We start from the raw sequence: 15,069 nt of genomic DNA, 5'->3' as shown, positions 1-15,069 counted from the left end.
GCATGTGGACTAAGACAGTGGGCACGGGAAGGAAAGAACAACTACAAAACTAATTTAAAAATTGTTCTGTAATGTGTCTTGGTTTTAGCTATTTATAGGGGTAGAGCATGGATAAGCAGAGGCAAAGAATCAGGAGAGACAAAACAAAATAGTCAGAACATTAAAGGTAACCTTATGGAAATTAAAATAGGGGAGAATGGTAATAGATAGACCTAGTTTTCTGCAGCAACAATTTTGTACTTGAAGTGAAAAGTTCTGCTGCCTTCTGCAATACATTTATCCATATTCAAAACTAAAATTTACCCCCTCCATAGGAGACTTTCCTGGAGTAAAGACCACTCTAACAAAGCGCTTGTTCACTACTTCTAGTCTGTCCACCTGCAAGAGAAAGGAATAAACATTTTTAGAATGCACTACAGATAATTTTACATTTTACAGAAACATATTAAAATGCAGCCCAGATTCACTGCTGGTGTAACAGTGTGCAATTCCACATCTTCCTTTTAATGTATAGAAGCAGCAAAGTTAAGATTGAGATTATTTTATAGTTGAGAAGCTACAGTTAAGGCTGAGATGGCCATGCTATCAAAAATAACTTTCAATCACTTAGGCCATGTCTATACCACATCCTTTACAGCAGCACAGCTGTGCCAATATAGCTGTGCCTCTGTAACATCTCCACCAGAGGTGTTCTAAGCCAACACGAGAGAGCTCTCCCACCAACATAGCACTGTCTACTTTGCCACTTAGGTTGGTATAACTTACGTTGCCCAGGGGTATGGATTATTCAAAACCCCTGAGAGATGTAAATTATACCGAACTAATTTGTAATGTAGACATAGCTTTAAATGTTAACATTTTGCCATTTTTCAAACATTTTCATTCCAAAAGCTGAATTATTTGAGTTAAAAATCTATTGAGCTGCTTCTGATTTATGCAAGTGAAAGCAGCTTCACATTTAAGAAGTTGTACTCCGCCATACCTCTAATCTATAACTCAAACAGCTTTGTTTGAAAGCCTCAAATCTGTCATATTCCTAATCCTTTTGAGGAATGTATGGTGTTAACATAATGAAATTAAACTTGAAATAGGAAAACACTTCTCTCCATGAAACAAATGTTCTAGGAGTGCACCATTCTAGTGGGCAACCGATTTGCATTTAGTTGGGAATACACATATCTAATTGCATTTACTTCAGTGACTGGACATGCAAATAAACAGCGAGAGCCCAATTTTCAAATATAATAATCTAAACAGGGTGCCCAAATCTCATATTTTGACAGTCAGCTACATAAGTCTTAATAAATGATCAACAGCAAAAACTACTGTATTAGAAAGGAGGACCAGGTGACCCAATAGGCCTTTTTAATCACAGAAGAGGCCTAGATGAAATTATATAAGGGTATGTCTATACTACCCGCCAGCAGTGTTCAATGTATTGGGGATCGACTTATGGCATCTCGTCTGGACGCGATAAATCGATCCCTGAATTGACGCCTGTACTCCACCTCAGCAGGAGGAGTAAGCGGAGTTGACAGGGGAGCTGCAGCAGTCAACTCACCGCCGTGAAGATGGCCAGGAAAGCTGAACTAAGAGCTACACGAATAGCGTAGCTGAAGTTGCGTATCTTAGTTCGAACCCCCCTGTTAGTGTAGCCCAGGCCTAAGGTAGGTGCAAAACTGGTTGAATGAGTAGTCATCAACAGTTCACAGTCAAGCTGGAGATGAGGGAGGGGGGCACACCTTGTGGGATCCCCTAGGGGTCTGATACTATTCTGTAATTTCGTTAATTACTTGGACAATAGAATGGAGAGCGTTTGTGAATAAAAATCTGAGGATCACATCAAGGTGAGAGGCGTCGCAACCACTTTGGAGGACAGGATTAGAATTCAAAATGACCTTGATAAATCAGAGAATTGGTCTGAAATCAACAAGATGAAATTCAATAAAGGAAGTGGCAAAGTGGCACTTAGGAAGGAAAAAAAAAATAATCAAAGGCACAATTACAAAATGGGTAATAACTGGCTAGGCAGCACTACTGCTGAAAAGGATCTGGGGGTTACTGTGGATCACAGATTGAATATCAGGCAACAGTGTGATGCAGTTGCAAAAAAGGCTAATACCATTCTACTCAGCACTGGTGAGGCCTCAGCCAGAATACTGTGTCCAGTTCTGGGTGACACACTTTAAGAAAGATATGGACAAACTGGAGAGAATCCAGAGGAGAACAACAAAAATGATAAAAGGTCTACAAAAACAGAAAACAACTAACATACCTATGAGAAAAAGTTGAAAAACTGGTCAGATTTAGTCTTGAGAACAGAAGACTAAGGGGGCACCAGAAAACAGTCTTCAAAATATGTTAATATGTTCTAAAAAGGATGGTGATCGATTATTCTCCATGTCCACTGAAGAAAGGACAAGAAGTAATCTGCAGCAAGGGAGATTTAGGTTAGATATTAAGAAAACCTATCTTAAAGGATAGTTAAGCACTGGAATAGGCTTCCAAGAAAGGTTGTGGAATCCCCATCATTGGAGGTTAAGAATAAGTTAGAGAAACACCTTTCAGGGATGGTGTAGGGGTACTTCGTCCTGCCTCATAAAAGGGGCTGGATTTGATGACCTCTTGAGGTTCCTTCCACCCGTACACTTCTATGAGATGTTAATATGAGTATCCGAATACAAGGTTAAGACATCCTATTGGAGCACCTAGGTTTGAAAATCAGGCTCAAAACATGAAGTGTTCAGCTGTACACATGCAAGAACACAGAAATAATTATGTTCTTGCATAATTACTGAAACAATTGCTTGTGTGTCAAACATGTATACACTTGTGGGAACTCACAAAATAATCAGGTAGGTTTCTCCTCCCACACTCTCAAAATGAAATTAAATCCAAAAACCAGCAAAGCACATCAGTACAACAGTAAGGTTGAAAGTTTCAACCAAACAAGTTTGGAAGCTCAAAAATTAAGTTACAATAATCTTAATTCTGCCACATTACAGAAAACATATAAAGTCACCTATTTAAACTGTATAAACAATTATCCAATACACAACATACACACAACATAGCCATGTTAACATCGCAATAGGAACTATAAAAACACTACAAAGCTGAAATTCAGTTAATTAAAAAAATTAATTAGAATTTAAAGTAATACCTGGCCTTGAATCCCAATATATGCTCTTCCAATCATTTCCCTTAAAACAGTGGTTCTCAAAGCTGGTCCACCGCTCGTTCAGGGAAAGCCCCTGGTGGGCCAGACCAGTTTGTTTACCTGCTGCTTCCGCAGGTTCGGCCGATTGCGGCTCCCACTGGCTGCGGTTCGCTGTCCCAGGCCAATGGGGGCTGCAGGAAGGGCGGCCAGCACATCCCTTGGCCTGTGCTGCTTCACGCAGCCCCCATTGGCTTGGAGCAGCGAACCGCCTTCCTTGAATTTTATACCTTCAGCGAACAGTTGTCTCTGTTCACTCAGGGCTGGTCTACACTACTGTGGAACACAGAAAATTGTTGCGCCACCGTGGTAAATTGATCTAAAAAGTTACGGTACTTCAGTTATGTGATTAAGTCGACATAGCTAGATCCAGTTACTACGTTGTCTAGTCTGCACTGTGTTAACAGGAAAGGCTCTCCCGCTGATTTCCCTTATGCTTCTCAGGGAGGTGGAGTACACAGATTGATGGGAGAGCATGCTCCCATCAATTTGGCTTGTCTTCACAAGACCCACTAAATTGACACTGCTGCATTGCAGTGCTGATTTAGCTGGTAGTTTAGACATGGCCTCAGCCACTAGCCAGGAGTGTGGGAACTGTCCCTGGGCAGGAACTGTTCAGCAACAGAGTGGCCTTCCCTACAGCCAGGGTCACATATTTTTCCTTGCAGTCCTGCCCAGGGGTCTCTGCTCATCAGGCCAGGACTTCAGCCTCCCTCACACCTTATGTAGGTGTCTCAGTCATGCAGGGAGCCTCCTTGCAGCACCACTGTCAGCAGTGCCCTAACCCAAACCCTAGTCTTCCTGTAACTGCAAGTGTTAAAATAGGTAAAACAAAACAAAAATCTTAAAAATAGAAATAGATACCAATTGTCAAACTTACAAAATAGTAAGAATCAAATTCTGCCAAGCCTATTTATGAGTTACCTTTGTTAGTATCTTTCAGAGTATTTTTGTGCAGAAGTCATGCTAATGCCGTTGCCCAATCTAGCAATCTCTCATTTTATGATTCCCCATACCTACTACTCACCATTCCTTTAGAAAGGTAATTATTGACAAAATCCTTCCAAGAGATTTCTCTGCCAGAGCTCCTGAAGAAAGACACATATGTAACAACAGCCCAGACAATGCAACTGCTCACGAAATACCACCGGAACTCTTTGTTATCCCATGGAAAGTCACCCTAGAACATGGAAAGAAGAAAAAACAAGAATTTTTTTGTCTCTCTAGTGCAGGGAGTGCAAGGTTGAAGAACGGATGTCACGTGCATTTTCTGTTTGTTCCCAGGGTTAAACAAGGAGTGCATCAAGCTAAACTGAATTAAGTTTGCCAAAATATTGTACTTTTTATATTCAAAAGACAAGGCTATGCCATTTCCACAGCAATGCCTTTTTATCAGAGGATCTTAAAAGTACTTTATAAACAGTAAGGTGACACAGTAAATTTGAAAGCTAACCAATTAAAGAGTTTTCAGATATTTATTCCTGTCCCAAGTCCTCCTGACAACTTTTGTGGTTTTACAATCACTTCCCGCATCCCACCCTCTCATTTTTTAAAAACCTCTCTTTCCATCACTACTGTGTACAAGACCCACACAAACAAAAGGGGAAACTGATCAAGCTATACAGGAGAAAAACTGATTATACACAAAGTGCTGTCAAACAGATAGAATCAAGAAACTGAAAAGAAAAATATTATTTCTACCCTTAATTATCGCAATCCTTGGTGTTACGTTTAATGGGGTCAAAAAATTCCAGAAAAGCTGTGTTTATGTCAACTGTATTTCTATGGCCAAAATGACTCGTGTTGCCTACATTCATTAAATGTACCAAACTTTATGAAAACTATTATCAGTTTGGTCTGTTGATCCGCGTAGTGCCTCAAAATAAAAAAAAAAAAATAAAAAAAAAAAAATCAGTCTCCCCTGACAATAAGAAGTTTTTAAAGCCAACGATATACACTCAAAGCTTCGTTATAAATACACTAAGCACTTCTTCCAAAGAGTCAAAATCATATTCTTTCATTGGTTCACCACACAGTGTTTACACAAGGTAAGCCAGTGACACAAAACAATGTATTTTAGAGTGAAGACCTTCTGAAATCTGGACCACCATTCAGTGTCTTCTTTCTTGCCACCTCTTTTTCCACCTCCTCCTCCTTCTCCTCCTCCACTGTTGCTCCCAGGAGGTCGCTGGGCATTAGTCTGCTTTGCTTCTACCAAAGAGGGAGACACATTAACAACATTTTCAAGTCCTACAGAAATCTCAGACTAACACAGGGATTTTCTGTTTATAATATAATTAAATAAAAGCTTTTCTCAAGAACAAAATTAACCCGAAATGCACAATAGTTTACAAATGCAAAGCATCTCAGAAATCAATTACAAAATATCATCTATTGAAGAATCACATTTTTCTCTTTTTGTCTCTTCCCCCCCCCACCCCCAAACAAGAGTCGCGTAATCCACTCCTTAATCAACAGATGGCCACAGCACATGACCATGATCAAAGCAGAGCACCCCTATTTGTATTCCACAACTCTTGGGAGCTTCTAAGAATTGAATACGCAATTCCCTAGATTTGGTCCCTCCAGAACATGGAGATGTATTGGCTGGGCAATGTGGGGAAGATTATACTATCTCTGTCCCCATTTTGCCAAAAAAAAAAAAAAAAGGAGGACTTTTCCTGGGCTGTCAATCTGGTACCCATGACCAGCATTAAGCATCCTATGACTAAAACTTCCCTGGATATCTAGACCTATAGATCATTGTTTACTTCTTTCAACGTTCAGGAAATGTTTAAAATAGAATCTGGAGTCTGGTTTGACATCCTAGTTGTAAGACAATGGAAAAGAATCCGGGGATAGGAGTTCATTATCTCTGCACTGTGCCTTTGTGACTGCTGGTTACCCTCCTCACAACAGGCTCTGATTACTGCCTATTTTCCTGTAATCAGACCCTTAATACATCTATCACTATGACAACCAAATGGTTGCTACGGCCAATAGTTTCCCCATCTCCTGGCCTACACATATACCTGAGCAAAGGACTCTATGGGACTGACACTGCCAGCCTCTCCTTCAAGCAATAACCTACACACAGCTAGTGCTTGGGGCCCCACCCTCTGAACAGTGATTCTGTGATTGCTTCCTGCACAAGGAACAGATGTTTTAACTTGCTCTGGGAAAGGCTCAGAGATCTACACATGTCCATCACATGATTATGTCGATTAAAAGGGCATTGAACATGTATCCTAGAATACCAGGCTGGGAGGGGCATAAGAGGAAGCAAAAAATGACTCCATGAATGACTATATGCCATATGAAACTGAAAAGGTTTTAATGCAGTCTGAGGTTTCAGAGCCAACATGGAGCACGGTTTCTGCAAACATCTAATATGAATATATCAGTGACATAGTAACAGAATTAATAAGTATCCTAAAGCAAAGCCTGAATTGGGAACAGCCCATTAGTACCTTTTGTTTCTCCAGCTGATCCTTTGGATTCATTAGTTTTCTTTCCATTACGAAAATACTTTTCAAATCCTATTAAGAGAACACATTAAAAGTGCCTGATATACTTCTAGCCATTGGTACTTTTATGAAGATTAATGGGGGTACTCAAATATAATAAGCATAAATATTATGCACTTATCACCCTGTATCATATAAGTTATTAGCTTCATCTCAGTGGTGGCTCTTTCCACAAGAACTCATTATAATGTTCAGCAGAAAATATTTGGTTTATTTAGACTGAAGATATTTACTTGTAAAAGAAAAATAAGTAGTTTTTAGGCTCTTATTAAATTAATATTGAGCCAAAGTCTAATTGCCCTACAAGTCACGGAAAGAAAGGGTGTTTAATAAGGTACCGGAAAAAAGAGAGACCTAGAAAAAGTGCCGGACAAGAATCTTGCCTTTTAACTACCAACCCTTTTTTCAATACTAACCCTCCAAATGGGGGTTGAGTGGGGAGGATTAAGGCTTCTAGTGAAAAAGCTAGCCAAAGATTCACCAACAGCATGAACATGTCCTTCTTCCTATCTATCAAGCACCACTCATGTATATATGTCATATTTAAATAATTGCACTATCAATGTTTAAATTAGATGATACATACCATGTATCCGAGAGATCTTTGTGTATAAAGATCCCAACTCATGCTGGTAGAAAAATAAGCATTTATAGCACTATTTTATTAATAATTCAGCAGAGCTTTCTACTCCATACACAAAGTTATAAATCAGGGATACGCAAATTTTGCTTAACTGAGCGATGCATTGGCAACTTGTCAGGAACCTGAAGACCAGTTTAAATTCTGTAAGATGGAGCAAACTGCAGTTACTCATCTGTAACAGGAGGTGCAGTCTGCTGATCCCAGCATTGCTCCATCTTGCTATCAGTGGCCATTTAATGCTGGAACCTGTTGTTTCTGAGAACAATAGGGCCAAATGAAACATGATAGTGGTCCTCATTATTTCACTCACTACTGCTAAGTTATAATTACCTTTAGGAGGTTGGGAGAAGAGTCTTCTGTAAGCAGCAATTACGCTTGCCAAGACAGTACTTTTGTTAGTAGTCACTCTAGTGGTAACTTGTTCATGGAGCTGAAAGATGAAGTGCAAACGCTATTAGGTAACAAGAAAGTATTAGAGATGTCTTCAATCAATCTCTTTAAAAAAATCTTTAGATGACACCAGTCATCAGATATTACACAGTATGTCAGAAGATTCTGTCTTCCACCCTAATATAGCAAGAATTGCTGTGGATTTGAGCAGAGAAAGAAAGAAATTAGGAGGAGAAAGGTGGAAATTAGTCATCATATGGTTTTCTGGAATAGGCAAGTCTTTGTTATCTTTGTTGTACAAATCTATGATTTTGCCAGCAATAGTGCAGATTGGGCAACAAGAGGAAATGCACAAAACATTTCTTGTAAATAGTTACATATGGTACACAGTGCAGATATTTAGCTTTACATTTATGTTTCCTGTACAATCTCAGACACAGGATAATTTAAAGTATATTACTAAATGTATTTTTCACCTCATCAGCTAATGGGTACTTGAAGTGTAGCACTGAGCCTGGTTGGGCAGGTGAGACCCTCACAGGTATGGCATGAGTTTCTATGAAAAAAATCCAGATTCTTTCTGTACAGGAAGGATCTGCTCAGAGGTCCAAGACAGAGGGGCATATTAGACAGTCCTTGCACAGAGCTGAAAAGCCCATTTGAGAGAAAGAGAATCTTAAAGCAGATCTAAAGCTTTTATATACATTAGGATCCATTTACAGCAGACTCACAAGTTCATATTATGCTAATTGAAGTACCTTCCAGGTTTGCAGGGTTCTAGATTTTAGAGTTTGGTGGAAAGGATCCATTTTAAACAATTTTAATTGTTAAAATAAATTAAGTTAAATGACAAGTTAAAACTTAATGTTACCTGAATAATGATCCTTAAAACTTTTAGAATATACTGAATAAAGTGTAGTATAATCTTACGGTAAGGTGGAGTTCCCTTTTTCTTCCAAAGAGAGACTATAAATTCTGAATATGATCCAAATTTACCTAATTCCTGGAGTTTACTTAAATTTTATGTTTTTTAGTTATTTAAGCTAAGCTTTCTAAGAATGGCTGCTCAAAGGCTTTCCCCTGAAGGAGGCCATTATGCCCTAAGTTCCCTCTAAGCTACATGGCCGCGCAGCAGGCTATCAAGGGCCGCACAGGGGCGCAGCCACAGGGGCCTGGAGAGGAGAGAGCTAGGGGGTGGGCAGGGAGCAAATTGAGGTGCGCACGGCTCCTATGGCAGGGAGAGGTGCCTCTCCCCTGACCCCAGTCCCAGAGCTTCTGCACCAAGGAAAGACGCTCTCCCCCAGCCCCAGGCTGCTGTGGCGAGAGAGGGCTGGGGGGGGGGGGTGTCCTCTCTCCCACCGCAGCCCCGGGGCAGACTGCATTCCAAACCCCTCATCCCTGGCCCCACCCCAGAGCCCACACCGCCAGACAGAGCCTTCCCCCCTGCACCCCAAACCTCTGCCCCAGCCCTGAGCTCCCACCCACACCCCAAACCCCTCATCCCTGATCAGGATGGATAAAAATCAATTATACAAACAAACAAAAACAGATGTTTTTGATAAAATGCTTTTTGAGGAAAAAAACCCTATCTAAAAGATAGTTTTAATTAAGATACATTATTACTCAAAGATATCTCATCATGGAATAGGGATTATAAATTTTAATTCTATAGTATGGAGACAATATATTCATGTAATGTTTAAGAAAAATTTTGTAAATGAATTCCAATAGTTCATGGATTAGGGACCCAATCTTATGGGGTTCCAAGAGTTTCTGTATTATTTAGGTTATCTTTCTATATACTCAATGGGACTCAGTGCTCGGTCTAGAAGATACCATCATAGATGCTTTGTTTTGCAGTTCTCAAACTGTGGATTTGTGTCTATAGAGATAACATGCTTGTTAACAGCAAAAATAAGTAAATAAATAAATAAATAAATAAATACTCAGAAGAAAGAAATAACAGACCTCAACCCTATTGTACCTCTGCAAATTTGTGTACACAGAGTCAATCCCTTACCTCTCTCTCAAAGTGCAGTTTCGAACAGTTCAATGAATAGAAGATTGCTGGGGGCAGAATAGATCTGGACAAGGAGAAGAAGTCTGGAGATGAATGTGAGAAGGGAGGGACAGGCAACAGAAACAAAAGTGAAACTGTTTGAGCAGCATATTCCAGAAGTCTTGAGGTCTTTCCAAATGTAGCCTTCATTGATTGGAGATCTACCATACCATTCTCTCCCTAGAAGGGAAAACCTATAACAGCAGACCGTAAGAGAGACCCAGTTTGGGAATATTTGAATGAAGTTCCCCTACCTGTGGGTAAGACAGGCATATGTGCAACAAAAGAAATGCAAGGCCTGGTTGCCCAAATGAAAACATCATGGGGGGAGGGATAGCTCAGTGGTTTGAGCATTGGCCTGCTAAACCCAGAGTTGTGAGTTCAATCCTTGAGGGGGCCATTTAGGGACCTGGGGCAAAAAATCTGTCTGGGGAGTGATCCTGCTTTGAACAGGGGGTTAGACTAGATGACCTCCTGAGGTCCCTTCCAACTCTGATATTCTATGATTCTAAGTGTTCCTTCTCAGGAGGAAGCTGTGTTGAAGATGGTGACCAGCCCTCGGTGGAGAAAGAAGTGGTTCGAGACTATTTAGAAAAGCTGGATGAGCACAAATCCATGGGGCCGGATGCACTGCATATGAGGGTGCTAAAGGCGTTGGCGGATGTGATTGCAGAGCCATTGGCCGTTATCTTTGAAAACTCATGGCGATCGGGGGAGGTCCCGGATGACTGGAAAAAGGCTAATGTAGCGCCCATCTTTAAAAAAGGGAAGGAGGATCACCCAGGGAACTACAGGACAGTCAGCCTCACCTCAGTCCCTGGAAAAATCATGGAGCAGGTCCTCAGGGAATCAATTCTGAAGCACTTAGAGGAGAGGAAAGTGATCAGAAACAGTCAGCATGGATTCACCAAGGGCAAGTCATGCCTGACTAACCTAATTGGCTTCTATGATAAGATAACTGGATCTGTGGATAAGGGGAAAGCAGTGGATGTGTTATTCCTTGACTTTAACAAAGCTTTTGATATGGTCTCCCACAGTATTCTTGCCGGCAAGTTAAAGAAGTATGGGCTGGATGAATGGACTATCAGGTGAATAGAAAGCTGGCTAGATCATCGGGCTCAACGGGTAGTGATCAATGGCTCCATGTCTAGTTGGCAGCTGGTTTCAAACAGAGTGCCCCAAGGGTCAGTCCTGGGGCCAGTTTTGTTCAGCATCTTCACTAATGATCTGGAGGATGGCATGGACTGCACCCTCAGCAAGTTTGCAGAGAACACTAAACTGGGAGGAGTGGTAGATATGCTGGAGGATAGGGATAGGAAACAAAGGGACCTAGACAAATTAGAGGGTTGGGCCAAAAGAAGCCTGATGAGGTTCAACAAGGACAAGTGCAGAGTCCTGCACTTAGGATGGAAGAATCCTATGCACTGCTACAGACTAGGGACCGAATGGCTAGGCAGCAGTTCTGCAGAAAAGAACCTAGGGGATACAGTGGACGAGAAGCTGGATAGGAGTCAACAGTGTGCCCTTGTTGCCAAGAAGGCTAACAGCATTTTGGGCTGTATAAGTAGGGGTATTGCCAGCAGATTGAGGGACATGATCATTCCCCTCTATTCAACATTGGTGAGGCCTCATCTGGAGTACTGTGTCCAGTTTTGGGCCCCCCACTACAGAAAGAATGTGGACAAATTAGAGAGAGTCCATCGGAGGGCAACAAAAATGATTAGGGGGCTGGAGCACATGACTTATGAGGAGAGGCTGAGGGAACTAGGATTGTTTAGTCTGCAGAAGAGAAGAATGGGGGGGGGGTTGATAGCTGCTTTCAACTATCTGAAAGGGGATTCCAAAGAGGATGGATCTAGACTGTTCTCAGTGGTACCAGAAGACAGAACAAGGAGTAATGGTCTCAAGTTGCAGTGGAGGAGGTTTAAGTTGGATATTAGGAAAAACTTTTTCACTAGGAGGGTGATGAAGCACTGGAATGGGTTACCTAGGGAGGTGGTGGGATCTCCTTCCTTAGAGATTTTTAAGGTCAGGCTTGACGAAGCCCTGGCTGGGATGATTTAGTTGGGAATTGGTCCTGCTATGAGCAGGGGGTTGGACTAGATACCTCCTGAGGTCCCTTCCAACCCTGATATTCTCTGCTGCTATGAAGATGATGAAAGGAACATGTCTGAACATGCAGGGCCTTCAGGTTGGTAAACTTTTTTATTTCATACTTCTTCCGTAAGGGCTGCCTGTCTTCCATCTGGGCTATTCTTGTAGTCTCATGTTTGAGCAAAAAATATCGTTGTTACGCTATGGTACTATCATTTTAGATGCAGTTGTGATAAAAAATAAATAGCTGAAATAGGCAGATCTTCTTTTTACAATTTCACCTTTAAAGTAGTACTGAGCATCAGTGAATGCAATGCATAATACTAAACGAGCAGTATGGTAAGAATAATTAAATAACTGCATTGACTTATTTTGTTTAGGAGAATCCATCCTCAACATACAGGATTCTGAAGACTATCCACCTTCAAGATCACCATCATTTTCTATAGTTTCAATTCATTTTCAGATATAGCTGTAAAACTAATCTGAAAAGTTTTCAAAATAAATCACTTTACAAATGTATAGTGTGTACCTTCTAAAAATGAAACCAACATCTATCTGAGTTGTGAAAAATATGTATTAAGGTTATAACAACCAACAAGAATGCACTTTTATGTAAACCATGATTAAATCGAATCTTCCTGACTTGTGATTTAAATCACACCTACCATGTCCCTGGTCCCACCCCAGAGCCCTCACCCCCTGCACCTCAACCCTCTGCCCCAGCTCTGAGCCCCCTCCCACACTCCAAACCCCTCAGCCCCACCCTCACCACATCACCTCCATATTGGTGCACATAAATTTCATTCCACACATGGATTAGAGGGAAAAATTAGAGGGAACATTGAGATAGAGTGAAGTAGTGACAGGGCAAAGGGATATGCAACCCTTTCATGCTCTTGGAGGGAACTGCTAGAAGTGAATTAACCTGACGTGGGTTGACTCAGCAGAAATAACTCTGCATCAGGTCTAGCATCTGACATCACTGTGAACCAGAACAAAGGTTTTGCATATCTATGCAAGGTCCTATTATCTTCACTCTGAGTTTTCCTTCATAAGTGCAGCAATGTTATTAACATTTAGCAATTATGTTATGCTCAAAATATACTGGCTGTAAAACAGACTTTCTATCCTAAAGGTGAATCTAATATCAAAGATGGAAGGAAGAAATTGATATGCTGCTTCACAGAATTCCATCACACCACCATAAATTGCATTTATAATATTGTCCTTTGAAAGCTGTTGCCATTCCTGTGATTTTTTTAAGGGTTTTAATTAAAGACTTTTTTGAACAAAGTTTGATCCATTCCCACTTTTGGAATTAGGGGGAATTCATGTGAATGAGTGAATGCTCCTATCGCCTTGTTATTCACTTCTGATATAGACAGAGGCAGGTGAAGGATTCCCAGTCTGTTGATGCCCTCCCTTCCATCTTTATTTTGTGTTGTCATACTTAGGGCCCTATGAAATCCGTTTTATTATTGTGAATTTTCAGATTTATTATTTTCTGATGTAGTTTTTTTCCATTTAAAAAATAATTAATTCCATCTCCTCCAGCCCTGGGACCGCAGTGAGGATATGTCTTTATTGTTTTGTATAGCGTTGGATTTTATTTTAGCGCTGGATTCCATGTTATTGTTTTGCTTCCATGATTCCATCCATGTTCTGGTTAACACAGATTTCATAAGGCTCTACATACTGCCCTCAGAATAAACCTTGGTACTAAAAATCCAAGAAAACCTTTCACTGAGAAAGTAAAGCATGCCAGGGTAAAACAGATACTTTGTTGCGTAGCTGCTATGTCTAAGGAGCCATCACCCCCAGCAGGGACAAGTACAAATGTGCAGCTGCAAGGGGCTCTAGGGAAAGAGGTAAATCTGTATGGCTAACAAATGGTTTAATGACAATCTACATGCATCTCAGGGACGAAGCAGCAGTGAAACTCAGAAGAAAACTACGTCTGAGAATTTTGTCTCACCTTCTCTTCTATATTACCTGTCTTCCTGAAACACCAAAAATTAATAAAGGTCTGTTGGGGAGAATATTTACTTTATTCATGATCCAAATTCAGAGTAACTGAACAAAAAGCAAGAATATTCAGCAGCTTTTGCTCCATCTAATCAGGGAAAACAATCATGTTCATACAGTTTAAGACTGGTTATGGGTGAACCAGGTTATAACCAGCACGAATAGGGCTAATCTGTGTTATGACTTGGTTGATCAGGAATATGCTATAGCATGGGGACAGACCAGAACAGAAGAGCTAGTACACTGTTAGATTTCTCTCTGCAGACTACAAACTGTGCTGCTAAAATGTCTCTAATAGTGCCTCAGGTAAGACGCACAGAAGGAAGAGTTATAAAATACATTTTATAAAGAAGAAAGTAAAAAAGTTACCTTTATGCCACATGCATTGAATCTCTAGACTAAGTCTTGATTGTACCCATGTTTACATTGACTATAGACCAATGCCGAAGTTAATTAATTTTAAAATGCCTACAGTTCCTTTCTCCTCCACCTGCGTAATTTCAATAGTTATTAGAATTCCTATGTGAATTTGTTTGCTTAATTTAAAAGCCAAGGCTACTCAAGGAATATTACAGCCAAGATGTTACACATTCAAGCTAATAACTATAATAAATGTCATGGAAATCCAGTTTTAGCACAGCATGCTGCTGTTCTTAGGGAAACTGTTCTTAGGTTAGCTGGAGCTGGGAATGCCAGAGTGACCTAAAATGATATGATACTTTCAGGGTGTTTTAAAGGGGTAAAGAAGAAAGAGCAAATGAAGCACACTTTGCCTTTATGCTGTCTAAACATTTAGGCCATTTCATGAACCATACAGGGGAACCCTGCACAGCCTATCAATCCTGGGGATAAAACAGTTGCCATGACAAAGGAATTAGAAATAAATAACAGGCAAGTAAATATTCTTCATTGCTCCAAAGAACCTTCATCTTAGGGAAAGAGAATGATACCCAATAAGCATTTTTTAACAAAGTTGATAAAACACTCACAAATATAAAAGAGTCCACAATGGAGAGCATACAGGTGAGGTTTACACCTGAGTTACATTAAGGCTGTGATGCAGCTCTACTCACTGTTTAACAGTGTCAGACAAATACAAGACCCATAGCAC

General features: G+C 40.5%; 1 protein-coding gene across 1 annotated transcript in view; it reads right to left on the bottom strand.

Annotated features, from left to right (window-relative positions):
- Window positions 1–15,069, bottom strand: part of AFG3L2 (AFG3 like matrix AAA peptidase subunit 2) — a gene marked incomplete in the record, with an annotated part of 43,640 nt that overhangs the window by 25,479 nt on the left and 3,092 nt on the right. Inside the window, 4 exon segments of the mRNA XM_034762585.1 lie at window positions 4,245–4,397; window positions 5,307–5,428; window positions 6,688–6,756; window positions 7,718–7,817. Coding sequence (XP_034618476.1) covers window positions 4,245–4,397; window positions 5,307–5,428; window positions 6,688–6,756; window positions 7,718–7,817 — 444 coding nt within the window.

This window comes from Trachemys scripta, chromosome 2 (genome assembly GCF_013100865.1).
Source record: "Trachemys scripta elegans isolate TJP31775 chromosome 2, CAS_Tse_1.0, whole genome shotgun sequence".
NCBI classification, from domain to species: domain Eukaryota; kingdom Metazoa; phylum Chordata; order Testudines; family Emydidae; genus Trachemys; species Trachemys scripta.
The sequence above is the reverse complement of the archived record's forward strand: the minus strand, read 5'-3'. Positions and strand labels throughout refer to the sequence as shown.